This window comes from Clinocottus analis, unplaced genomic scaffold (genome assembly GCF_023055335.1).
Source record: "Clinocottus analis isolate CAN_PGR_092001 unplaced genomic scaffold, fCliAna1.0.p SCAF_17, whole genome shotgun sequence".
Taxonomy (NCBI): domain Eukaryota; kingdom Metazoa; phylum Chordata; class Actinopteri; order Perciformes; family Cottidae; genus Clinocottus; species Clinocottus analis.
In genome coordinates, this window is record NW_027175898.1 from 12049769 (window position 1) to 12077654 (window position 27886).

General features: G+C 42.1%; 2 protein-coding genes across 3 annotated transcripts; one reads left to right on the top strand and one right to left on the bottom strand.

Moving 5' to 3' along the window:
• The first annotated feature begins 400 nt into the window (after positions 1–400).
• acvr1l (activin A receptor, type 1 like) lies at positions 401–27873 on the top strand. Of its 2 annotated transcripts, XM_068580085.1 has the most exons (11): positions 401–505; positions 919–1049; positions 21229–21312; positions 22410–22664; positions 22797–23008; positions 23518–23617; positions 23867–24013; positions 24633–24908; positions 25549–25746; positions 25923–26053; positions 26435–27873. In XM_068580085.1, exons 3-11 carry the CDS (start codon positions 21240–21242, stop codon positions 26564–26566), a joined length of 1524 nt encoding a protein of 507 aa, XP_068436186.1. In that variant the 5' UTR covers positions 401–505; positions 919–1049; positions 21229–21239; the 3' UTR covers positions 26567–27873. The 2 variants fall into 2 exon arrangements, with proteins under 2 accessions (XP_068436186.1, XP_068436185.1); XM_068580084.1 differs by lacking the exons at positions 401–505; positions 919–1049 and adding an exon at positions 20396–20539.
• otomp (otolith matrix protein) lies at positions 13179–18814 on the bottom strand. The gene is made up of 9 exons (XM_068580982.1): positions 18709–18814; positions 18405–18541; positions 17997–18099; positions 17586–17771; positions 16215–16389; positions 15532–15599; positions 14145–14329; positions 13542–13713; positions 13179–13371 (listed from the first exon to the last, which is right to left on the bottom strand). Exons 1-9 carry the CDS (start codon positions 18797–18799, stop codon positions 13361–13363), a joined length of 1128 nt encoding a protein of 375 aa, XP_068437083.1. The 5' UTR covers positions 18800–18814; the 3' UTR covers positions 13179–13360.
• Positions 27874–27886: the final 13 nt, after the last annotated feature.

The following is a 27886-nucleotide window of genomic DNA, read 5'->3' on the forward strand; positions in this document are numbered from 1 at the left end:
ACCTCTCCCTCCTGTGAACACCTGTTGGTAAAATGAGTCCTTCCAACCACTGGGAACCTCTTATTAGTGAGTTACACTAGACAGATGTTTGGGAAAGATGCTTGTGGCTATAGTTGTATCTTTATGACTGCTAACAACCTAAATGTGGCATTTCTTTGTGATGTTTTCCTAAACTGAAATATAGGAAAACGTATTACATAATGTCATATGACTTTAATTGCCGCAGGTTCTCCCTCTCTTTTACTTTCACTCATTCACAGCAAAATCGGTAGTGTTACTTGGTGTTCATTTTCCAGTGTAATCATGTAAAATCTTTTGAGTTGATCAGTGTTGTTTTGGGTGTTAATCAAGCGCTCGCAGTGCTGAAAAAGCTCTGGCAGCGGGGTTGTTTCGGTGAGTTGAGGCAATGCACTCCTGACTGAGTTATCTACACATCCGTTTTCTTTCTTTTTTAACTGACGGTGATGGTGGAGAAAGTGTCCGGAGTATTCTTTCATTTGAGGAGGTAAGGACGAAATATATTTACTTATGCAGGCTGTTTATCTTCATATAAAATGATGTGTTGACGTCAAGCGTAGTGTAACGTGACTTTTTTTGCCATTGAGTCTTCTGGCTAATAGCTAGCCAAGACATGCTAGCTAGCTAGCTAGCAGGCAGTTAACATTATTTAATTAAGGCTCATTTCCTACGGTAGAATGTCAAATATATTGCTTTGTTCAGTGTGTTTCAATGTTATTTAAATGCCCAAAGTTAAATAGTTTTGCTACGTGGAAGTTAATCATTGTCGACCATTGAATAAAGTTATAACTAATATGCAGCTAAATTACATTTTCAGACCAAAAATGTAGCAGCAAACGGTTATTTCGTATGTAAAGATATGATGCAGTTATGTGAATCTGACAGTTTGCTCTACCTCAGGGTCCTGCAGTGCTAGCTGTGCTTTCTCTACGTGTACTCTGCACTCTGCTCATACGGCTCATACATCTGAGATACTGGCCTCCAGACCAACGGCACCGTCGTGAAAATGTCCACCCTCCGCTCCCCACCAGGTAAACACTGTCTGTCAGCACTCTGTCGTCAGAGAGGTAAAATAAATGCTAAAATATCGTATTTAGCGCCTAAGCAGTTGCTTATTAACACTATAATACAAAGCACGGCTGAAGATGATGGGAATGTCATTAGCTTTGCAAATATTTGGTCATAAACTATATGACTACAGCGGAAATTGTGACCTTATGATGACACTAGAACAAATGTCAGGAGATCACCAAAGCTGTATGACAATCAGCATGAGGGCTGCATGATTGTCTGGACACCTTTTTCTTGGCAATCAATACAATATTTGTTTGTTATAAATATTGTATTTTTCTGTATCAAAGTGGTGGAACGACAGACCGACAATCATTCCTTAAAAATGGCAAAAAAAATGTACACATGGTGGGTATTTGTCTTATTGTATTATTGGAATTGACATTTAACAAAACTATGTTGTGTTTTATGACAGGGATTTTAGCAGTGTAAATCTCATAACTGGTTAATCTAAATTATTTTTGCCCAATTTTTCTTTTCAAAGATTCTGGGACTCATGGCCTCAGAATAATTAAAACCCTGGTTAGAGGCCATTGGGAACAGAACAAGGGAATCATTTTGTTTTTAAATGGTCTTTTAATATTGCAGGAAACTGAATCTTTGAAATTTGTTTATGTTTCCTCGTGAATAGAAACATTAATCCTACATGTATTTTGATTCACATCCACATTGATACCTCCAACAGCATCGTGAACAGCTGCAAACATGCTGCACATCTTGTATGTTATGCCCAACCCAGAGCTTTATTTACTTTAAAGCTCATCCACCCTTTAAATCCTCGTGTTTTTCACATCTGTAGAAACTGTCTAATCCAATATGCTATAGACGTAGTTTTAATGTACAGCATGTGACATCTTTATTGCTTTTACAGTCTCACGAGGAAAAAGGCATCCTTTTGTTGGGAAACTGATTAACGGATTTATGGGGTGTAGCATGACATTGATTTAACACTGGTGCACGCATTATTGTGGAATTGTACAGTAATCTTTAAATTAAATATGATTTTCACACTAGAAATGCTGATGGTGTTTAAGCATTTATAAAGATGCACATGAAACATCTATTGAAGGTCGGAAATAATATTCTGAAGGCCATTTTGATCCGTAATGGAGGATTCATGAATTGATGGTGCTAGAATTTTTCAATTCATATTATTTTTTTATTTTGTCGCGAGAGTCAATTTAACAGTACATTTTCTTAAAAGTGTGTCTTTTAAAGACTTCCCTGGTGTTAATAAAGAGCCACACGTCCTTTATGGTCACATTTTCATTCAGTGAACTGAGCTGCTGGATATCTGCACAGGAAGCACTGAAAAGGCACTTTATAATGGTTCAAGGATACTCAGCCTTGAAGAACCTAATATATGCCTCGCTGCCAGTGCAGGAGGACGGCGGGTCGAGGCACTCAAGGAGAGCAGAGCACAGTGTGAAAATACAGAGTGTATTTACAGTGGAGTAGATGGCAGATGAGATGAGGTCTGGTTTTAATAGAGCAGAGACTTGCTCTCACAGCCAGCTGCCTTCAGAGGCCTCAGAGGAGCGGTGCCAAGGAGAGGTGAGGAGCAGAGCGTGTGTGTGTGTGTGTGTGTGTGTGTGTGTGTGTGTGTGTGTGTGTGTGTGTGTGTGAATAAATGGTGTTTTTAACTGGCACGTGGGGACACTTAGACCCTGCAAGAATAGAAATCTTGGGTGAAAGTCACCTATGAGAACGATGCTCAAGACCTCATTAGTGAAAAGCTGATTTTAAGGTTTAAAGGTGTTTGGGGTTACAGCCAAAGCTTGTGCGTGTGTGTGTGTTTGTCTGTGTGTGTGCAAAAAAGAATATATATATATATATATATATATATATATATATATATATAAAAATCCTACTATGCTATGAAAGAAACGCAATTAAATAAAATGTTCTATCAGTATAGGATTTTCTTTAATTGATATATTTGCCATGTTGGACATATATTTATGAAAAAGTAAAAATGAACAGCAAGACACACAAAGCCTTTGTATTATATCACCTGTATTGACATTTAATCATGTCCACAATCTCTTTCCTTAGCCTTGTAGGAAAAGTTTAACATTTTTCGGGATGTTCTCTTATTCGCTTTCTTGCCCTTGATTGATACAACGCTCATCAATCTTCTCATCTAACGCAATAAGCCTCATTCCCAAAATGTCTAAATATTTCTTCAGGTCGTGCTCATTGTACGCCCCCTATCCACCTCAATCCCTCCCTGGTGACTAGTTTATTACAGTAGCACTTCCAATTATATCAAAAAGGGGAATATAATGGAGGCAGAACCTAATGGGGAAACTATATGAGTGGTTGCCTATGGATATGTTATTTATTGTAGACAGAGTTGATATATGCGCATTGCTTTATCTATTTATAATCTCACCCAACACGCAGCTTGACATGCGTTTTTCACACATCTGCGAACATCTGCGAACATCGCACAGACCAATGACTTAATAATCACACGTGTCTTGAATTGAAAGCCTGTGATATATATTCATGAGCCTACGACGAGATGGCTTCTCTGTTTCTTCCTCTGAAGCTATCTCTGGTCACACTGGTCCCTCGCAGCTGTGCGATGATGACAAGATGCATCCAGAAACCGCCCCCGCCCCTCCACCGGCTCGTACGCGCTCATTCCCGGTTGCCCTCTGCACCTCCACACCCTCTCTCTCGCTCTCCAACACCGGTTTGACAGCTGTGGGGAAGCTTGCCAGCCATGTCACGCAGACAGAAAGCTTTTAACACAGAGAAGTGTGTAATATTCATAAGGAGTGCTCCACTTACTGTGTAAAAGAGGTTGACGAGTGTGAGTGTGAGCAACACTGATCGGGTCCTTTGGTGATGTGGTCTAATATAATATTAATGCTAGTTGTGTGAGATATAGCTTCTACCCTGTTGTTCGTTCTGCCCCATTTCGCACATGTAACGTTACAGCACTCCCATGTTACAGCAGACACGTACGATGGGAGCTTGTTTGTATCTCACAGCAGGGTGCTGCAATGCTGCAGGGGAGAGAAAAAGTTTTTTTTGGGGGTGGGGGCTTTATTCCTGCTGAGCAACATTCTGGTTCTTGCACACACACACACACACACACACACACACACACACACACTTTCCAGTGTGTAGATGTACAGGACGGCAGTGATTGGCTTGGCAGCAAAACAAAGTCCACTGTCTTTGTGGCCAACCAATTTGGCCGTGATTATCTGAGGGCACAGACGCACAAAAGGTTTGTTTTGTTTCTTGCAGCCCAAAGTTTACTTTGTTGCAGTTCTGCCGTCGGTCTCTTTGAGTTCACGCTCGCCCGATCACAAGTGAACCAGGGCCTGTAAGCAGGGATCACAAATAGTTCATCTTTTACGAGCCGTTTTACTCATCTGCCAAGGTCGGACATTAGAGGCCGTGCAGGGGACTCAATAGAAAAACAAGTTCTTCTAATTTAAGCAAAGTATGGAGGAGTTGCTCCCATAATTACCTCTTCTGGTGCTCATATCAATAAAAAAAAACACATGAAAAAATAGCTGAATATGCACATTGCTATGTCCTTGATTCATTTTGTTCTGCTATACCTTTGAAGCATGAGTGAATGCTGACTGTGAGATGTACAGATGGCTGATAAATTAAAAGAAAATCATGAATAAATAAAATGCAGGACATATAGGGGACAAGGGGTCACTGAGTGGTTTGATGAGCATAAAAATGAAGTGAATAATGCGCTGTAGACTTTTCACTGTCACCAGATGTCAAACCAGCTGAACAGCTCGGGGAGATTTCTGAGCACTCTGTTAAAAATGAAAAGCCACTGATGTGATGTTCACCCGTGTTCATTTTCTCCTGAAACACCTGCAGTTTCAGGTGTCTTGTTAGAGCCCACCTGAGTTTGAATATCATTATACTCACCTGCTCGAACGAGCCAAATTAAAGCGGTAAACACTCCAGAAATTGAATTCAAACACACTTGTGAATGCAGCTTTAATTTGTTTTCACCACCTGCCATCATCACCACCCTCTCATTTTCTCCACCTTCCTCTTCATTTCTTCCCCTTTTCTGCACTTCTTCCTCAACTATTTCCTCATTCTTTCCTTTCCCCTCGCTGTTCTCCCTCCCTCGCACCATTTCTCTGTAACTAATGGTCCTTAAACGCAGCTCCAGCTGTCGTGGCGTTGGGACTAAATCACAACAATTATGAGTTATTATCAGCGGCGTGCTGACTGATTGTGCTAATGTCCACGCTGATCGTATTAATGCCGGGGTTGATTGGAACACATCCATCATAATATTCCTGGTGATGAAGAGGTAATAACCAACATTATCCTGATAATGAAAAAGACTGTTAAGCTGAAGATTAAAACTAAACAGTGATAACAAGGGACTTCATATTTAGGAATTACTGAGAGCAGAAGGAGAAATCGCTCTTCTCCTCCGTCCCTCCCTCCCTTCCTCCCTCCCTCCCTCCCTCCCTCCCTTCCTGCTTCCTCTCTCTGATGATGTCCTTGCCTCCTCTCCTTTACCTCCCAGTTCATCCCATTTACTAATCGCCAACTTTAAATGCCTCATTTTCATTTCTGGTTGTCTTCCCGCTCAACCCCATTACCCTATTATCCATCATCCTGTCTTCTTTTCTTCTTCCTCGTTTTCTCCTGCTTGGTTTTGGAGCATTCCTCCTTTTCCTTTGTCACAGTCTTTCTCTCCCTTGTTCGTCCTTGTCTAAAATATTTTTTGCTCTCCTCTGTAACACTCCTAATTCTTCCTCTCCATCTTTTCTATTTCTGTTTCCTTCTTATTGCACACTTGCCCTCCCTTTTCCTGACTGTTTGTCCTTTCCCCCATCTGCTCATTCTTCATCCTATTTGTAGAAATTCTCCCTGTTCCTTCCTCATTTGTCTGCTTATTCTCTGACAATCCACCAATTTTCCCCTATCTTCTCTTGTTTGACAGCCAACCAGCTTTACCTCCTTATCCTCCCTGGCTCTCATTTTCTTTTTTACCTCCCTCTGTATCGACACCTCCATACCAGTGAGGAGCCCTGTCCGTTTATGAGAGGGAGGGAGACGGGTGGGGAGGTGTGGGAGTGTGGGAGGGAGTTTGAAGAGTTTTAATGAGGCAAATGGTCGCACTTATGACAGGATGGGCATATGATAGAACATTAATTTGCCCTGTGTAGATGTGTGTGTGTGTGTGTGTGTGTGTGTGTGTGTGTGTGTGTGTGTGTGTGTGTGTGTACATATGGGAATTTTTGGGAATGTGTGCACTGTTTTCTTTTGAGAATTCGCTGCTTCACCAAGCACAGACATTTTTAACTTGTGCAATCAATATTAGAGGGTGCGTGTATATAATATGTAGCGTGTGTTTGTGTGTCTGTGTGTGTGTGTGTGTGTGTGTGTGTGTGTGTGTGTGTGTGTGTCTATGCGTGTTTTACTGATGAATGGCTAAGCTTTTAATGTTCTCAAACACTCTGTGGAACAACAAGACTATTTAATCACCCTCTCTCCTCCCCCTCCTTTCTGTTTCTGCCTCTGCTGGGGTGTACTGCTGAGGTTAGACAACGCTTATTGTACAATACATTACCTGTGTATGTGTGTGTGTGTGTGTGTGTGTGTGTGTGTGTGTGTGTGTGCGTGTGCATGTGTGTGAGAGAGAGAGAGAGAGAGAGAGAGAGAGAGCATTATCACTGCATCAGTCAGTGTACAGCCTGCTGGCTCGTACACCTGTCGGCTCGTTATGGAGCACAGGAACAGATAGAGGTGGCACGCGGAGCATAAATCTAACACACACATGCTGCGCACCCACACACATCCTTGTTATACTTGTGTTGACTTACACTCACTTCCTAACTTCCTTCAACCCCCTCCAAATACCGCTAATGACCTGCCTGCAGGCATTACCTTAACTTTCATGTTAATGTGTGACACTTAAAAGAACCCTTTTCCTAATGATGTTCAACAAGGGCCGCTCACAGATCTACTCTTTTACCTCTAGATCCTATAAGTCAATGAACCTATAAACACACACTAACACACACCTTGAGGAATGCACCTGGTTATACCTGCAACTGGATGTGGGTGTTAGCGCGCAAGACGATGGCTTTGAGGCATGTGCGGTGCAGAGTTTGTGTTTGAGCAGGTTGACCTGTGTGTGTGTGTGTGTGTGTATGTGTGTGTGTGTGTGTGGGAGAGAGAGAGAGTGTGCCTGCAGCAGTAATGAGCGCTGGGCCATGGGATGCCCAAAGGCAAGGTTCCCTAACGGGGTCAGACTCAAGGACGTCTGGTACTGATCCACGCGCCTACCTACAGTACACACACATAAAACATATCGGTGCAGCGGACCGCAAGCTGATCCAGCACCATTAAACAACGTGAGGAAACACATGCTTTTTGGACATGGCACCCACCCGTTGAGTTTTCACTTATTCTGTCTGTCTTTTCTCTCTTTAATGCACACGTACACACACACACACACACACACACACACAAAGTGAAACACCCTCTATTCGTCCCCAAACGAGCGAGAGATTCACGCTTCACTAGCAAAGACTCTCAGAGTGTAGGTTATTAATGAGAGCATGTCCTAACAACATTACAGAGCTACTGTCCCATGGAGGAGAGAGGAGAGGAGAGGATAGGAGAGGAGAGGAGAAATGTGCACAGAAGGAGAGGGGAAACAAAATATGAAAAGGGGAGAGAGGAGAGGTGAGTGGAAAGATAAGGAAAAGGTGGAGTAAGTGGGGGAAATTATATGAGGAGAAGAGAAAAGTGTCAGGAAAGAGGTTGAAGAGGAGGGAAAAGAAGAGGGGAAGAAATTAGAAAGATGACAAGAAGACGAAGTTGGGTCGTTGCAAAGAGAAAAGTAACAAGAAAGAAGAGATAATAAAATAGAAGAGGCGAATGAAGGAGACTGGAGGAGGAGAGGAGAGAGAGGACAATGGGAGGAGAGGGAATGATAAAAAAAAGAGGCAAGGAGAGTACAGAAGAGAAGAGGATATTATGAAAAAGAAGGAGGAGGGATAGGAGTTGAAGAGGAGAGAAGATGAGAAGGTTACCAAGATATGTAAAAGAAAAGAGGAAGAGAAGAAAGAGGAGAGGAGAAATAAGAAGAAATGACAAACGGGGGAAGCAAGAAGGCAATACATGTTGAGGTGGTGAAGAGGGACATGAGGAAATGAGAAAAAGAAAAGAGGAGAAAAAAGGAAAGGTGACACGAGGAAGATAAATGAATGACGAAAGAGGAAATGTGTATGGAGAAAACAGGAAGTGGGAGTGGAAAAGAAGGATATGAGAAAGTGTATGGATTAGGGGGAGTAGAGAAAATGGGTAGAGGAGAGGAAAATAAGTGGAAAAAGGTTAAGTTGTAAAGTGAGGATGTAAAGGAGCAGTAGAAATGAGAAAAAGAGGAGGAGAGGAATAAGAGAGAGAAGCTATTTGGATCCCCCTGTGGCATCACACCGGTTATCTTGGCAATGACGTGATGGATGCGCTGCGCTGCTGGGGAGACAGCGCCATCTAGTGATCGTTACCTGAAACTCTCTCAGACGGTAGGAACCACTGAGGCCTGCGCGCTTCGTGTCGCGCTCACGCTCACCTACACAAACTACTGTAATGCATAAACATCCTACTCCCCGCCGGTTGGCACTCAAACAAGCTGCGGCTCACGGGTCGTTTCTCACCCGGCTCGTGCGTCGTTATGGAGGCAGCATGCGCTGTCACACAAACCCGGAGCAAAAAACATATTTGGAATTGATAGCCGGTCTCGTGAGCCTTGCTGTGTGTGTGTGTGTGTGTGTGTGTGTGTGTGTGTGTGTGTGTGTGCTGCTTGGCTTTTATTGTGCAAGTGATCTGGGGAGCGTTATGGGAGCAGAGCGATAAGCCTGGTGTCACTGGCGTCTAATCATACTCCATGTTCCTTATCGGCTCTGTGCTCAGGAGACGGAATGAACTGAGGAGAGGGAGAAGAAGAAAAGGAGGAGGGAAAGGGGGATACGGTGGGAATCAGAGATGGAGGGAGGAGGGAGGGCGCAAGAAGCAATAGGGGAGGAGAGATGCGGAGGAGAAAAAGTAGAGGATATGATGGGGTAGAGGACATGCAGGAAGGAGCGGAGATTTAAGGGTCTGCTGCACTAAAAGCATATAAAAAACCGGTGCCAAGCCCTGTGTCACGACTCACATCGCCACCCACAAAGCACACACACACACACTTACACACACACACACACACACACACACACACACACACACACACACACACACAGTCACACCTTGTGTAAGAGGATCCACTTCCTCAATGCAACTTCCTACTGTTTGCATGTGTGTGTGTGTGTGTGTGTGTGTGTGTGTGTGTGTGCGCGCGTGTATGTGTGTGTGTGTTGGGGTTATCAGGAGTGTTAAGGATGGGTGGTAATTGAATAATGACAGTAACGCCTCTGATGGATTACCTGTCACTCTCCCCTCTTCTCTCCCTCCATCACTGTCGTCCTCCTCTCTGCCGCTCTCGCCTCACAACCTCCGGTCAAATTGTCTCCTGTCCCGTGCCGTCACCCATGCCAGCGGAGATAAAGACACCCACAAACACGCAAAATGACACGCCTGTATAGATTCACACACACACACACTGCAAACGTACACTTTTATTTACAGACACGTTGGTCACAAGTTGTTCCAAATTGTGAAAGAAGTATTAAAATACTGAAGTTAAATGTACAAACGCCCTCTATGAGCAAAATGTCCCCTTTCAGGGTGTTATTACAACATATTGGACTATTTTAGATTAACCAAGTGTGAAGATAAGTCATTTAAATAAAAGTCAAACTCCACTATGAAAATACCCGATTACAAATAAAGGCCTCCATTCAGGAGAAGTACTGTCAGCAAGAAAATGGCATATAGATTGTTATCGGTGATGCATTAAATTGTTCGCAGCATTTTAATTAGGTGTATTGCTTCAATGTGGAGCCATTTTTAACAACCTAATATACTACTAGGAACTATATTAATGAGTCATATTTTTGCAAATTGATTCTTTATATGAACAATCAGTAGAAACATTAATCAGGGTCAGACAAATGTAAAATGTAAAATATTTAATTTTGAAAGATTAGGAGTACTCGAAGTGAAGTGGCATGAAGTGTTAGTCCTCACTGAAGTGCATTGCTTGAGTAAAAGTCTCACAGATTGTAATGTAGCAGCTGGCCATTTGAACTATAAATAGTGTTGGGTAGTTAAATCTATAACAGCGCATCATATTTCATAAGATTGTAATTGTTTTTGTAACATCTACATGCAGCTGTCAGCTACAGAAGTAAAACATTTTTTAAGATCAAAACACAAATTATGAACAAAAAGTTTGGAAATTTGTGTTTGGTAGATTATTTCTCTTTGCTGCTCATCCCTGAAACGCATGATACTTACAAATGGAGCAACGTTTGAAAGGGAAATAAACTTTCCAACGGTATACAATTTATTGACAAGAAGCATTGTTGCAATAGAGGAATAGTCTACCAAACACAAATTCCCAACTTTTACTTGGATTATCTCAGGTTATCTTCTTTTACTTCTCAGTCTGTATCTTCTTCACTTCTGTTGTCTGTTTGAATGCTGTTTCTAAAAGTGATAAAATACTAAATTACTAATTTCCCCCACTGGTATTCCACACTCTCCTCTCTTCCAAACCCCACATCTCAAGCTTGAGAGGGCTGCATTGAGGTCACATTAGTTGTTTTTTTATTTGTGCATCACTGCAAAATGGGCAGCAAGAGCGCTGAGGATTGAGAGTGATTGCAGCGCTCTGCTGCAATGCAGTTTAATCTACAGTATCTGCTCGCGGCTAAATGGTACTCCTCCATCACAGACAGCCACGGACTTCCTCCCAAGGATTAATGTTGTAAATGAGCTGAAGCGTTGCCAGCAGGGGCATTTTGCTGTCTGCTGAGTAGAAGTCTGTCTCTATGCAGGGACCACCTATGATGATTGTGAGTCCCTGACTCACCTGTCTACCTGGGAGGTGCTCCTCTCTACCTGAGTGAGCATCCAAGTCTCTGTATGCAGGCCTTTGTGTGTGTGAGACCTCTTTTTTTTCCGACTTCTCTACAACTACTTTTCCAATATGAAGTATCAAGGGAGGGAGCAAACAGCCTTTTACTGATTGGATGTGTGTGCAATAGGCAGAAAGACTGAGAGCGAGAGAAGGCAGTGAGAGATGTACCAAGAGAGATGATATCAAGCGTAATTCATTTCCACACTGATACCATGTCGCTGTTTCGGGATAATTAGAAGTCACATAGAAAAGACAAGTTGTTGTTTTTTTAATCATCATTCATTTAATTGGTTGAAAAAGGAAGGTTTGCAGCACTACACATTTAAGCTGTGAGGAGTATTTACATCATTCGAAGCCTGTCGGACATCAGCAGAAACAGCACTAATGGTACAAAACTGAACGAGCTCAGCCAGTCATGCCTTTACCCTTTGCAAACGAGGTGCAAATGATTGCTTCTCTCAAGAATTGTGGCGTCTTTCATCTCACACATTCACACTTGGGGAGTTTTTTTTGCCATCAAGAGCCAAAATGTAACCCATACATTATAAAAATGTGACAGTATTTCATTTCAAAGAGAAGGCATTGCCTCAGTAAGACTGCAAATACATCCTGCATTGATATCTGTTGTATTAGTTCCAACTAGACTTCCAGTACGATGAGGTAAAAAAAAAAAAAAGCAGTTGACGAGGTAACTTCATCCGGTTTATCAGTTTATTGCCGAGCTCTGTGGTGCAGAACGTAAAACAAATAATAAAGATGGCGATGACATTTAAAGCCTAGTATTACAGTACGTATACATTTCACAGTGCATGATTCTGTGGGTCAACTGTGAGTCTCTAATTACACTTCCTTTAAACACATCAGAAAGTGAAAAGAATTTTTTGACAATCACCATTTCTTCATAGTTCATTTATTCTTCTTCTTCTTCACAACAATTATTTGCTAATATCACACACTGCACTGACTCATTTCTTCCTCTAAAACCAGCCTTCGACATCCTCCGGTTAGTAACTTCTATCATTATCAAGGTCTCGCTATTATGAGCAACCTTAAAGTATTAATGCTAAGTTGTAGAAAAACGCAGCAGACGACCACCTGTTCCTCTACGTGCTGAAGCAGGACAGACAAAGTAGGCATTGAAGACCGTTTGGGTGGTCTGGGTGAAGCAAATGTCACAGATGAGATAATTATCAAAGCTTTTAGACACAAAACCTCACTCGGGGGTCACTGGAGGCAGCCTAAGCCCGAATCCAGTTTCTCCTCACTGTATCGTGTAGCAATACCCTGTGAGCTGGCATCGTACAGACGTGAGAAAGCAGTGATCCAAAGCAAAACGCTATAAGCCATGGGAAAGCAGCAGCCCCATCAACACAATAACACATACACAGACAGACACCTGCACACACACACTGTTTCCTCTCTCACACACAGTATGATATGCTCGCCTGCCAATTAGGATATAACGGCTGTGCGAAAGTCTATACTGACACACACACACACACACACACACACACACACACACACACACACACACACACACACACACACACACACACACACACAAATACAGTAACTAAGACCTTTAAGCTCAAAGTTATAGCACCCAGTTGTTCAGTGCCAGAGACAGACCCTGTGTGAGGAGGGTGGGGGGTGAATGGGTCGTGCTTCAAGGAATTTAACAAGAACACAATTTCCTGACATACATATAGAAACATTTAACAGGACTGTTTTTTTGGTGTTTTTTAATCAGTATTAGGGAAGGTGTTTTATGTTTATATTGTATTTCCATTAAAGTCTGTATCAACATCCTCTTTTTCAGAAACACAATCTGTCAAAACAATGAGAACTACAACTTGTTAATTTGCACTTCAATTCTATTTTATTGTTTGTTATTTACCACTCGTTCTTCCCAGTGTCATTTTAAAACCTAAGCTCATTTTCGGGGACGTTTCTTAGCTGATTAGCGCCTCTTAGCGATGTCCTACCCTGCCAGCCGGCACACTAGAGTGGAGCACTATGTTAAAGAAAGGACAAGGGCCCGATAATAAAGAATGGGTGGTGCGATGCTGGGAGGACACAAACACAAGAAGCAAAGCAGAGAGGATGAGAGATGGCGAGACGGAGTGGCAGAGGGGCACAGATGGCAGCGAGGGGAGGCAGAACGGGTGGGGACGGAGACGGAGGGGACGGGGTGGAAGTTGACATGCTGGATGTCACCCTCCTGCTCCATCAGCAGAAGCCTGTTGGAAGGAAAGCGCAATAATGAGAACAGCTGCAGTGGAAACACACACAAACACACACACGCACACACAAAGGAGAAAACACTCCTCTAGCCACTTAGCCGCTAGCCTTTATCGACAGATCCCCATAAACATCCTTTACACAAGCAAAGAAACATCATCACTCTTACCCTCACACTCGAAGGCTTGCAGCACGGTGGTGTAAGTGGGGCCCAGCCAAGAAGTGTAGCTACCCAGAACCCTCTGCAGGTGGTGGGTGGCATCATTAAAGAGCAGATCAGATTCGCCGTAGCCTGCTGAGCTGAACAGGCGGAAGCCCTCGGTGGAGTTGCCAAACGCATTCTGCAGGAGAAAGAGAGAGAGAGAGAGAGAGAGTGTTTGAACTTGATGCATGAGGGCATGCTGGATTTGCATTGGCGTGCTTTGTGTACATGTGTATATGAATGTGTGTGTATGTGTCTGTGTTTCTTGGGGTTTGTTTGTGTGGCCAAGGGATCAGCGCAGGACGCATCAGTCATCCTGACGTCTCCCACACACACACACACGCACACACACACACACACACACACACACACACACACACACACACACACACACACACACACACATTCAGTAAGGAAGAAGGATGACAGTTTAGCAGATATCTGCTCTCTGAGACCCGCTGATCGATACCACAGGCTCCACAGAGATATGAGACAGACATAACCACACAAATCGGGAGACACACACACACTTACACGTGGACAATGCAATTTCTGTGTCCACACACCCACCTGTAAACGCTCCAGATACTTCCAGACGCGACACTTGTCCTCCGTGCGCACCACCACAGCGTTGGCTGGGACAGCTGCCAGGTGGCATCGTTCAAATTCTTCCAGGTCCGCCTCGGTTCCATCAGGGCACAGCAGCTTCAGGTCCTCCAGCTCCAGATCCAGGGCCCAGGAATCCTGGTTCTTACCTGGGCCGCAGAGGAGCGTCCGATTTTAATTTAGGTCCGTTCAAAACTCACATTTAAAGAAGCAACAAATATAATGTAAAGTAAAAAAAATGAAAGAGAGATATTTATTGGAAATGCTATTATTTATGAAGAGGACCATTGCTCAACCATCTACTATAGCCCTCTCCAAAACCAAAGATACAAGACAAAAAGTGGACTGGATTACACAGCATCATTTGCTGTAACGTAAGCCACAAACGTTAGCATCACTGGCTAATTAGCTACAGTAAAACCCTTGTACCAAAGGTAAGAGCGGGACTTAGATAACAACATTATTTCGTGGGGTTGCAGTAAAATAAATATCTGTTCAAGCCCGACACATCCACTGTGTGGGAGCCACGGTGCTTTATTGTCACAGTTTAAGCCAATATTAGTGGCTTGGACTGAGGAAATGTATCATCCAACAAGATTGTTTTTTTTTTGGGAGAGATCTGGTTGGCCACACACATAATAATCTAAAAAGCACACATTTAGCCAAACAAATTAGAGGCAAAAGATAGTCCACTTTGAAGCTACTTCATCCCTCTCTCGACAACAACACAGACCTCCTGTGTTTTATTAACCTCCGTTAATTACTATGACCTTGGACGTTTCTGAAGCATATGAAAAAGCATGCTTCGTTAGACGGCTACACTGTTTGTGGAGCCGGTGTCAAACTGCTCCTTCTCGGCTGTACCAGCAGAGTCTGTGTAGCGTGACTGTGATAATGATCACCATTAATTTGGGATGTTGCCCAGAGCGGAGAAGCACATGCAGCAAACAAAGAATTGGGGCATTTTTGTGCTGGACAAACATTTCTGAACCATTGTCGTTCTCCTTCCTGTCTGTTTCATATCTTTCAGTTTTTTTCACTTATATTCTCTTTCCGTCTTATTGTTATCCATCTGTCTCTTTGTATATCTCTGCCTCACATATAATGTGTTCATTTCACACACTGTGAAGACTCTGAAGAGAAACACTGACATCCTGTGTCTTGACTCGGACTCGCACTCTCTCTCTCTCTCTCTCTCTCTCTCTCTCTCTCTCACTCTCTCTCTCACTCTATCTCTTTCTCTCTGCCGGCCCCGAGTAACCTTATCATACATCATTTAATTAAAGTATAAAATGATATCATTATGTAACCAGTGGTGTAGTTTTAGTTTAAAATGCGTATTAACACTGACCGTCCAAATTGTCAAAGATTGTTGTGTGTTTGACAAACGCCACGTCGCCGAGGTTCTCCGCCACACACCTGAAAGACGAAACATAAAACACATGAATAATCAGACACATTTAATCTACAATTAGATGAAGAAAGTGGAAATTAGCACACTCGGGAATGTGCTGTTGTAGCAGCATGACTCTGGAGGCCGTAAGTAAACTCCCTCTGCCGCCTATTGTTGCACACACTAAACTGCTCCGCTGAAGGCGAGTTTACTTAGCACTACTGCACTGTAACACACAGTAATATACTGTATATGTGACTTGTGAACGAAATGTTTTGTCTACAATTAAATAACATGCAGGCATTGAGAGAAATTGACATTTCTAAGCACACAGTAATTGATAATCCAAGCTGTTTGCTTTTTAAAGAATTTACAGTTTGTGTCTATTACCACCATGTTAGGTCTTCTGCTGACCTGAAATCACCCACGAGGGTCATTAATCATTCATCGTATTATGACTATCATCACCACATTATTTTTTTTCAGAGGAGGCAGCTTTAATTACCTTTTTTTTAATTTATGGAGAGAGTAGGCTGAACTAGATGAAAACGAGGGGAGACACGGAGGCAGAGGTTTTAACTGCTCCACCTCTGGGTGCCATTAGCATATTATTTCCCTCGTTATTAACGTCAGCGTTGTACCTCAGTGCTCCTGCTTCTCCATAGTGCCGCTCTCTGTGGTTGTTGGCACAGATGTGTCTGTCGTTGTCGTCTCCTATACAGGCCTCGCACAGGTTCTTGGGGTTGTTGCCTCTCGGGTCGTGCTGGAAGTCCTTTACACCCGGCACACAGCTGTAACCAAAGAAGTTGCCAACGGCTGGAGAAAAAAGACAAAGAATGAGTTAGGAGGAAGAATAGTAAAGGCTGAAGGAGGATAAATACATCTTTTATTAAGTAAGTCCTCTGATTAGCACTCCTCCAGAATTACACTACATTATAATAGGTCTATTAAAGGCAAGTGGAGTGTCAAAAAGAAGGGTCAAACCAAAATAATCATTAGTTGCATTAGTTAGGGTCTTCTAAAAGTATTCTCCAGCAATCATCTGTTTGATGTTTAAGTAAGTAGTAATTGTCCTATAAGCTGTTTTTCATTTTTCTTGGTGTGTAGTGTTGTAGCGTCTCTAGTGTTTCCTGACAGTGCTTGTCTTTTTTCCTGCCTGCTGCTATACAAAGAACTAGAGGATCACAATGGAAATAACACTGTAAGGTAGCAGAATTGTTTTTTAGATGCAATTTGATTTTCTATATATTTTCTGATTGTATGCAGCTCACATAAAATGTCAAAAAAACAATAAGAGGTATCTTAATACTTTCCAATACTACAACACTAGCTGTCTACGGCTCTCTAAACGCATTGATTATAACTCTGGGTTAGAAACTGTTTTATCATGGGTCACAGATATGTAGTTTAATTGCTTTAAAGACTGAGTAAACATTGCTGTAATAATCTCCAGCTGACTATTTTCAGATGCAGATTAATAGAGATTTGGTTCTCTGGTCTAGTGAGTATTTACAGACTCAACATTAACGAATAGTGCCCATTTTTTCACAATAAAGGAACATGTCACCAAGTGCAACACTGTTGTTTGACATTTATGTGTTTTAAACAACAGTGACACTCTGTGGCAAAGAGTATCAGGATCTATCAGATTGATAAAAAAAAATAGAAACATTATACTCTTTGGTTGGATCAATTCATTTTTGGTGACATGGGATTTATTGAGAAATACTACCGGCATCATCTTTCTTTCTCCCTCTCTTGAGGAAATTACCATCTCCTAATATGTCTTTCTGTTCATTGCTAAACTCTCACATTCTCACGTTTACAAAGACGGATGCACTGTTCTCTCAACGACTCTCCTCCTCTCATCCCCTGAATCTCTTCACTCTTCGTTTTCACATCAGCGCTCCCTCCTTCCTCCCACTGAGCCGCTCATATTGCCTCGACACATCAGCACACACGTACACTTCTACATCGCCTCACCTCCCCGAGCTCTCCCCGCTCTGTCTCACCTCTGGGGAAGTTGCACTGCTCCCCAATTTTGATCTGGGACGTGTTGACCAGGTAGCCAATAGGAACGGTCCACCCTACCGTGGTGCGCATGCCGGGATGACAGGAGCTGCGCTCATGCATCTCCAGCAGGGACAGGTCTGAGGAGGAACGACGAGCCATTGCCACCACGTAGTAGCTCACACCATCTGGAGAAAACATGTGGGAATCATTCGTCAAATCAGCGGTGCTTGGGGAAAAAAAGGAATATAGTAATTAATAAAGAGACAAGACACAAATAATGATGTGTCTACATCTGTATATGTCGCCCTAGCATGCATAAATACTTGTTTAACCATGACCTCATCTTCAGTGACTCGCATTAGTTAAGCTGCTGAGGCTTCAGAGCTGAAATGCTCAAACCGGTGACTTACCAACTCCGTTGTGGGACTCTCCTGCAGCCAGCTCCAGGCCGTGGCACAGGCCGGCAGCATAGATGTCATCGGCAAACATGGAGACTGCATCTGCTGTCCCATTCTGACAAAAAAAAAACATTTATGTAGTCAATTTCAAATGTCTGATTTGGTAACGAACATTGGCGATGATTCACAACAAAACCTTGACTTGTTTAAGCCTAATTACCAATTATTTCTGAAAGAAAACATATGGACATGTTGAGATGGTGTACAACTAAATTAACTGCTAAGGTGAAATATTTCTGTTCATTATACCCTCGCTTCCAAAACCTCAACAAAATTTGTGTCATTAATGGAGGTTAAACTGGTCATATTATGTAATATAATTGAGACAATCCACTTCCCGACCCCTTTTTCTTCAGATACCTTGATTTTGTTCATACAGTCTCTGGTGTTCAGGCCACGGACGCATAGTAAAGTTCCTCTGATATTCTGAGCTGTGGCGTTCCCGGCCAAATCCAGACATTTCTGCTCTTCGGCGTTAGACAACACACACCAGGAGACTGCACAAAACAATGAGGAAAAGTTACACGTTAAGTGCAAAATAAATACTGGGTTTCATAACACCGCAAACCTCACCTTCTAAAACATGCGAAACGTCACTTAAAAATGAATGACAAGTCTATTTTAATCTACAAACAGTCTTGAATTGATTCTCTTTTAGATGTACCTGTAGTTTTTTTATTGGAGACACAGCTGACAGACAGAAGAGGCAGAAAGAGGAGGAAAGCTACAGGCAGTCTTCTCTCTCGACGCTCCATGTTGGCTTTGGTGTGAATCCTGCTTGGAAAAATCTCTCTAATACAACAGAGATGAGGAGCAGGTGGATTTCATTGAAGAAGAAAAAAGTCACTCCGCTACTCCCTCCCTCTCTTGTAACCTGGTTATGAGAGGGGGAGAGGGGGTAAAAGTAGGTAGGAACACTAGGCAGGTAGGCTGGATGTGGAAAGAAGAAAACATTGCATTATTCCTCTTCTTAAGGCAAAGTCCCAGTAGATAATCCTTCCTCCATCTCATGTTAGCAGTATTGCATTTCAACCTCCAATTATCCACCGAGACTTATCCCCAGTGGAGAGGATAGCGGTAGACACACGTAGGCTCGAAGCAGTTCAGGTCACCTGGCACAGAATCTTGACCCAGGGTCTTTAATTAAAAAGCTTCGGACAATGAGTCTCTGTATTGGAGACATGCTCGTGGAGAATAGATACCGGCTGGGTCTTGCTCCGGTTCACTGGATACTAAAGCCTCAGGTAAGCAAGAACAAAACAGCACTGGCTATTGTTCGCAGCCGCGGGATCCTTGAGGGAAAATACATCTACTACTTCATACAATCCTCCCATTTCTCTCTCTTTGTACACACACTCACAGACACACATTTTATGAAGAGCCACCAAGCCAACCAAGAATTACATCAATCGAAACAGGTAGCATTAGTTGAACAGTCAAGTAAAGTGAACTCATCTTCTAATCCACCTTTTAGTCGCAGTGTTATGCAATGGCAGATCTGCATGATTGCTCAGGAAATGAAGGGTCATCTCAGTTTTCATGAAGTGGTTTTTAGCGAGTGGGAGCTCCTTTTGGGAAGGGGTTGGGGGGTATCTGGTTCTCAGCATGCATGGGTAAACGAACAAGAGAGCACAGTGTTTTTTTTTTTAATCAAGCAGTATTTGCATTCAAATGCAGTAGCAAACCTATAAAGAAAACAATGTTTCCATCCTGAAACTGTTAAGTCACCCAGTTGACAATTCTCATCCATACAGTCAATGTTGCAGCCTCACTGAATAAACACATTGCATTTTCTGTGTGAAACAGCATCACTGCTATTTTCCTCTAGAAAGTGATGTTAGTCAGTGATGCATGATATTAGTGGATTATATTTTTTTTCTTGTGTTTCTTCTCATGTAAATAATAAGTATCTTGGCAGTGGAAAACATGCCACAAACTAATTTGGTATATATTATTCAATCAAACTCAAACCGTATGTCTTTAGCAATACAAAGTCATACATAGTTATGTATTCTTCAAATGTGCAGAAGCATTTATTTGTCATGAAAATATTTGGCTGATATGCGAAACACTTTCCCTTGTTGTCCTTAAAAACACCAAACAGAAATTCAGTCATCAAAAGTGAATTTCACATTTAAAAAAGCAATCAAGTGGACAAAACAAAGATTATTAACTTAAGTTAGAACACTTATTAAATGTTTCGTTCCCAATAAATTGTCACTTAACTGCAATTATTCATAGACAAATTCGTCATCATGTTACAGTTATTTTGGTATACAACAGGAGGACTGCCTTGACCCACAATGCACCTCGAGGATAATGTTGTGGTGACGTCATGCGTAGCTGGAAGGGAAGACAGCCAGTGGGTGGGCTGGGTTGTGATCCTGTTTTCGGCTTCTTACATCGCAAATAACGCTAATACGACCATTTAAACCCAATATTGGGAGAGACAAACGCACCATAATGAGTTAGAGGCTGCATGTCGTGTGTGCCAGGTAGGTTTTTGTTGTTTTTGTCTCTTTGTTCTGGTGGTTCTCGTCCGGCTGAGCTGTTAGCTCTGCGGCTAGCAGGGCTAACGGCAGCAGCACCGGGCAGACGGCCGTCTGGCTGGCGCCTCCGAGGCGCCTGTGCACGGACAATAAAAGAGCTCGTTAGTGGCCTGTTAGCTACCGCACACAACCAGGCCCCCGGTCCGTCTGCCAGGTTTACAAAGTACAATATGATGGCTTTGCTTTGGTGGTGTAAATGTAAGGTGTTAACTTTAAGCGGAATTTGTATTATGATGCTAGTTGTTGCAGACGCGTTATATATTGTTGACTCGCAGAGGAGCAGCTCCCGGAGTGTTATCTTCAGAGTCATTATTAATAAATAGCAGGCTAATTCAGAATTTTAAAACCAGTATTATGTCAGAGTAAAGTCCTTTAACGTCCATAAATGGAATAGAGTAACTATATTATAGGTGGTTGTCTTTTAGATGCCTGTGGTTTGTTCCCTAATCAGTCATGCGTTTTAAAGTATGCTTTGACAAAGACAGACAGAGAACTGTTGGCATTCCGCCATTATAAGTAGTGGTTTCCTTTCTGTCTGAAGCCTTAGCAGGGATTAGAAGACATAGAGGAGGTAAATGTAATTATGTCTTTGCATGAGTCCACTCATTTAAACTTCTCTTCCCTTTCTCTGTCAGTGCACTGAAACATGGGTCCTTGCAGTGTCCACGTCCTTCTACTGCTCTTTCTGCAGGACCTGCAGACGTCAGCTGAGGGCTCAGGTATTGTCCTCGTTTGTGTTTGACTGTTTTTAGACTGTGATGACGCTTATGAGAGACATCTCTGGCTGGTAGCTGTTCATTTCAGAGTTCAGAGCTAAGCTAGAGTTTAAGGAGCTCTTCAGATCTTGTGGCTTTTTACTCTGTAGGTGATACTATTTATAACTGTGTCCCAATTTGCCTGTAGTAGTAGTTTGTCATACTGCAAAGCTCTGGACATGCAAATTCACCAAACACAAAACTGTTTCCCGGAAATGAATATACATACATTTACACTGAAGCACAACAACAGTTGTGTCACATAACTGTTTGCATTATGATTTCTACAAGTAATTCAATGTCCAGAAAGCTAAACCATGTTCAGACAACCTATTTTTGTTTGCTTACAAAGCAGAATCCCTCTCTATAGAGTAGACTTATCTCTTCTGAAAGTACCTGCTCACCCTGAATTGCTCTCTAATAATTTTAATTAATTGTCTCTCATTTGTAAGTCACTTTGGACTCTTCAGAATGAATAAATATACTTGTTTCCGTTTGAATGGTTTTCTCCAGCTCATATACTTGCTAGACTACATCTGTTCCAAATAACAGACTGGTCTAACTTTTCTATGTTAAATGTGGTTCTAGAGTTCGGTGACAGGAAAAATGTAGTACATCTGTAGTTATCTTGGCTTCCAGGTAACAAACAGATGTTTCCAGTTTACTGAAACAGTGATAACTCGATGCACAAAAGTGCTGAAGGAAAAGTGCAATTTAATAATGAATCGTACACGGAATGGGGATGTTGTTTTTATTTTTATCCATCTTTCTTTCTTATCGTATCTTTAGCTACTACAGACTTAATTTTAGACGCAGTATAGTCCGACCATCCTGGTGACAACTACTTGAAGGTGACCAGAGAGCCAATGCTGCCCACCTGTCTTATAGTTGACAGTTATGTTTGCCAGATAGGAAGCTAGCTAGTTTGAGTAAGAGGGGGAAAGTTGGTGAGACAGAAGTCTTTCTTGTTGACTTGCTGCCTTAAATATGTCCACATATGTTTTTTATGCCCTTCTTTAATGCCCTGAGTGAATGCTGAACTCCTATCATCTCTTCCACAGATGGGAAGTTGGAGTGTCGGTGTGAAACCGCTCAATGCCTCCAGGCCAGGAAGTGCCATGGTACTCGGTGCTTTTCCTCTGTCAAAGTCAGCAGCAGTGGAGTGGTGATTGAGCATGGCTGCCTTGAGGGGCTCGACAAAATCCGTTTGCAATGCTCCACAGCGCCGTCTTTCCACCATGCCATTTTTTGTTGCTCCCAGGAAATGTGCAACGGCAACACCACCAAGAGTTCGCTGATGTCTATGCTTCTAACAGGTAGGTAATAGATCATAACATGCTTCATCTAAGCATGGTGAAATGTAAAATACAAGAATGATTTCCGTAGCTCTCTATTAAACGGTCAGTCGAAAGACATGTCACTGTCTAATGTTTCCCTTTTGTCCACAGCCCCAGAAGGTGAGCCAGTTCGCTATCGCGTGGAGACCTTAGCTTTTTTTGTTCTTGGTCCTGTGGTGGTTCTGGCTCTGCTGTCTGTAGTGTCAGTTTTGGCCTGCAGGAGGCTCCACCACGGCCGCCTGCAGAGGCTGCAAGAGTTTGACACTGAACAGGGAGCCATTGATGGCCTCATCACCTCCAATGTGGGAGACAGCACTTTAGCGGTAAGAATGAGAGAGCTTCTTTTGAAACAATAGAAATAGATTCACAACAAATTGTACAGAGATCTAACAGTGTGTATATCTCTATTAGTACGATATTTTTCTCTCCCAGAAACTATTCAATCTAAGTTATTTTCAGGGTATGTACAAGTTGTGGTAAAGAATGACATATTGATGTGATTGATGGAACTATCTGACCATAAATGGTGCTGAGTTAATAATTGCAAATTGTGTTTCAAATTCACTTTTAAAAAGTCTAATATGGTCCACTGGTCCTCAGTGCCTAAATTGGGCCCCAAATTTCTGTAGCGCAGAAAAATATCTTGAAATAAACAGAGAGTGCATAACGCCCATTCACTGAATCCAAAGCAACTTTTTAGTTCCAACCAAGTCAGATCTATGTTGATGCCGAAATCCAGTGGCCTTGCTGCTACGTGCGATACGGGTATACTTGTGTGCCTTCTAACGATTATGGCATAAGCAGGTAATCTGATATCTGTGTCTGTCTTCAGGAACTGTTGGACCACTCGTGCACATCCGGCAGTGGTTCAGGTCTTCCCTTCCTGGTCCAGAGAACTGTGGCCAGGCAGATTAGCCTGATGGAGTGTGTAGGTATGTATAAAGCACCACAGTCTTATTTATGATTTATTTATATATATATATATATATATATATATATATATATATATATATATATATATATATATGTATATATGTGTATATATATATATATATATATATATGTGTATATATATATATATATATATATATATATATATGTATATATGTGTATATATATATATATATATATATATATATATGTATGTGTATATATTTCCTCTTCTTCTCACTCTTTTCCAGGCAAAGGGAGGTATGGAGAGGTGTGGCGGGGCCAGTGGCAGGGGGAGAATGTAGCTGTAAAGATCTTCTCCTCAAGAGATGAGAGGTCCTGGTTCAGAGAGACAGAGATCTACAACACTGTGCTGCTAAGACATGAAAACATACTGGGTAAGTGAGTTACACACAAATTTTGATGGAAAGAAAAGTCTAATGTCTCGTTGTATGAAAATAGATTTTCTCCAATGTATTCATTATTTTCAGAGATAATCTTTTTAGCATTGTTAACTAGTACATGTTTGTGATATATCTTTGACTTCGGGCTTTATATTTCTTATGAAAAGTAGTTTGCCTTGTTGTGGAAAACAGATTTTAACTATGTTTCTTTATAAAGCCAGATGCTGTGAGTTTGTAATCCCAACTTCATTTTCCGTTTAAATGTCTTAACACCTTTATGTATGAAAGATGTTACACACAGAGGTCTTAATTTGTTTCTGCTTCGACAGCAGAATCCCTCTCTGTGTTAAAAATAACTTGAAGACCGGTCTTTTCTGAGTGCACTCGCTCACTTTATATCTCTCTCTGAGAATGAATCTTCAGAATAAATACATTGAATTGTTTCCCAATGAAAAACAACAAAAACAAACACATTTCTAGATCGTATTGGCTAGATCCACGACATCTGTTCCAAACAACAGGAAAACTAAGTCATCTGGCTTTTTTAAAGAGAATAATATATTATACACATTTTGATGATCTTTCCTCTCATTCCTTCTCTCTCTTCTCTCAGGCTTCATGGCGTCCGACATGACTTCTCGCAACTCCAGCACCCAGCTGTGGCTCATCACCCATTACCATGAGAACGGTTCACTTTATGACTACTTGCAACGCGTTGCCGTGGAGACATCGGAGGGCTTGGCGATGGCGGCGTCGATAGCTGGCGGCCTGGTGCACTTGCACACAGAGATCTTTGGCACAGAGGGGAAACCGGCCATCGCACATCGGGACCTGAAGAGCAAAAATATCCTGGTCACAAAGGAACTGCGCTGCTGCATCGCTGACCTGGGTCAGTGTGCTGTGCTTCATCTACGACTACTGTTAACCTGTCTTTGGGTTTTCAGACCCATCATGTTAGTCTAGTACTTCATGCTATAGGCAAACCAAGCCACTTGTTGCTATATTCTTTTTACAGATTTATTATTATTATTTTTTAAGTGTGATGATTCTCATCAAAATGCATTATGTCAAACAAATATGATGACTGCATCTCTTTCATCTGAACATTTTTTAATGTTTGGAAACCAGCAGTGTCTACGTAAGCAAAACAATGGATCCAAGTTGATATCACACGCTTGCCTATGCTGTGCTTTTCAGTCATAAAGTTAATCATCCTAATTCCATATTGCTAATATCAACCTTTGGCAGCATTTGCCTGCCACTATTCCTTCCTACTGATCGGCATCAAAACAGGGAGTAAAGTAGTTAAGTCTAAAGTAGTAATTCTGCTATAGATTTATTTGATCCACCACCCATCATATCAGACACCGCACATGCGTGTCTTTGAAGGAATAAAGCTGCCTCTCGCAGGATTTGATTGGTTGTGTTTGAGAGGAGCGTCCGTTCCTGGAAAATATTCATGCCAGAGTGTCTGTCTCGACACAGATCTAGTCCTCGACTAAAATACTGTCTGTTGCTGATTGTTTCAGGGCTGGCTGTGACCCACTCCCAGGCAGACAACCTGCTGGATGTGGGCAACAATCCGAAGGTTGGCACCAAGCGTTACATGGCACCTGAAGTGCTGGACGAGACCATTCAGATCGACTGCTTTGACGCCTATAAGAGAGTAGACATCTGGGCCTTTGGGCTGGTGCTGTGGGAGATTGCAAGACGCACATACAGCAATGGTGAGTGGCTGTTACACAAACAAACGCCTCTAATTTCTTATTTACTTTCATGCAATATTGTGTAATCAGATCGGCTTCAGGCTCCGCTGTTAGGAGGGAGACAGATGTTGCCACTCATTCATCCTATTGATCCAGTTACTCGCTCTAATCTCGATCATCTCAATTTGACTTTCCAGGTATTGTTGAGGAGTACAAGCCTCCGTTCTATGATCAGGTGCCAAATGACCCCAGCTTCGAGGACATGAGGAAGGTGGTGTGTGTGGAGCAGCAGAGGCCTTTCATTCCTAATCGTTGGTTCTCTGACCCTGTGAGTATTACTCTATTGTACTGTATCGATGTATTTAATGCAGGCGGCACTTTACACTGACTTTTTTATAACCGACACTATTATGATTTTTTTGTATTACTTAATTTTTTTCTTGTTACACTGACTGTTTTATAACATGACTTTTATATCATTTTATATCATTCTTTTTATGACATACTTATGACATTTTTTTTAATGGTAATTGTATTGACCCTAGCCAAAGAAGTGCAGAACTACTGCTTCAAGACACATCATATCCACATCATAGTGTTATCAAAAATGTCAAGATTTCCATAGCAAGAGCCACCGCTGCCTGTGGATATACATCACTGCATGCCTCTTCTTTATATTTCTTCATCCACTATGTCTCCCTTCTCTTAGACCCTCTCTGCTCTGGTGAAACTGATGAAGGAGTGCTGGTACCAGAACCCCTCTGCAAGGCTAACAGCACTGCGCATCAAGAAAACCCTGGACAAGATTCACAGCTCTCTTGAGAAGGGCAAGGAGTCATGAGAGCGGGAGCAGCCTCGGGTGAAGCTCCCTGATGTCAGAGATCGGCTCAGAGAAGAGTCCAGTGTTTGTGGAATGTGAAAGGACGACAAGAGGAAAAGACGGACAACCAGAGGATAAACATTGTTCAAGTGTCATCCGGCCTCATCTTTCACTGGCTCTCTCACTTTCGCTGTGGTTGCCTTCCTCTGACATCCCTCTCTTACTTGAAGCCGATAAACGTTTGGACTTGTCCTGCCAGAATGAAGCCAGCCTTTGTGACAGGACACCAACCAGTTGCCGTTGTGCACACTAACCTGAACTGTAGACTGTTACCGAGCGTGACAAACACGGATGGAACATTGTGGTACTCCATCCCAATGCTTTAATGCCCATGCAAGACTGCTGATACACACACACACAAACACACACACGCACACACACACACACATACACATACACACACACATACCCAGTGTCTCTTATAATTACATTTCTGTTGGCATGTGGTTGTGGCATACTGCTCAGACAATCAGAAGTGTTTCACTCATTTAGCTTTAATAGAACATTACAACGGTCGATACAAAGACTCACAAGACAAACCACACAAATATGTTAACATACAAAAGGAAAACAGCCAATAGAATCAACTGTTTTAAACTTTTTATTTTATATTTTATATTTATTAAATAGCCACTGCTACCAAACTGCTGTGGATAATGGAACGCTGATGATGTGTGAAAAGGATTGTATACTTAGGCATTAACTCTACTGGACTTTCTGCACCCGTATTGTCATTATTGGAGCTCGTCAGAAATCATTTTTGGAGAAATTGTAAGACAAGGGTCGGAAATTGTTCCTACTGAGCTTGTTTGTAGGATGTGGAGAAAACGGATAAAACACTAAAGATAGGCAATGCTCTGGAGTAGACGCACACTAAGTACCTGTCAATAGGAATTAGTTTGTATAATATAACTTGAATATGATCCTCTCCGCCTGGCGCACGTCGTAAACTCGCTGTGGCTCTTCTGTGCAAGCCGAGAGGAATGGAGGAAGACTCGTTTGTGATGGAGCTGACATTTTTAAGATATTGGAGGTGAGGTTGTTTTCTGCGGACTTTTATTCTCCTCGTCTCCCATCATGTGGCGTCACACGCGTCGCCTGAATATCAAGAAAAACATCTTCATTTGGAAAAAAGTGTTTTATTCAAGATTAATTTTAAACAGACAGGTTTGTTGTCACAAATGAATTTGTTCTCAAATGCTGGGTCTGTTTAAAAAGCTGCTTTGTCTTTTTTATATGTAATAAAACCGTTACTGTACTCTTGCCTAGTGATTAGCCAGA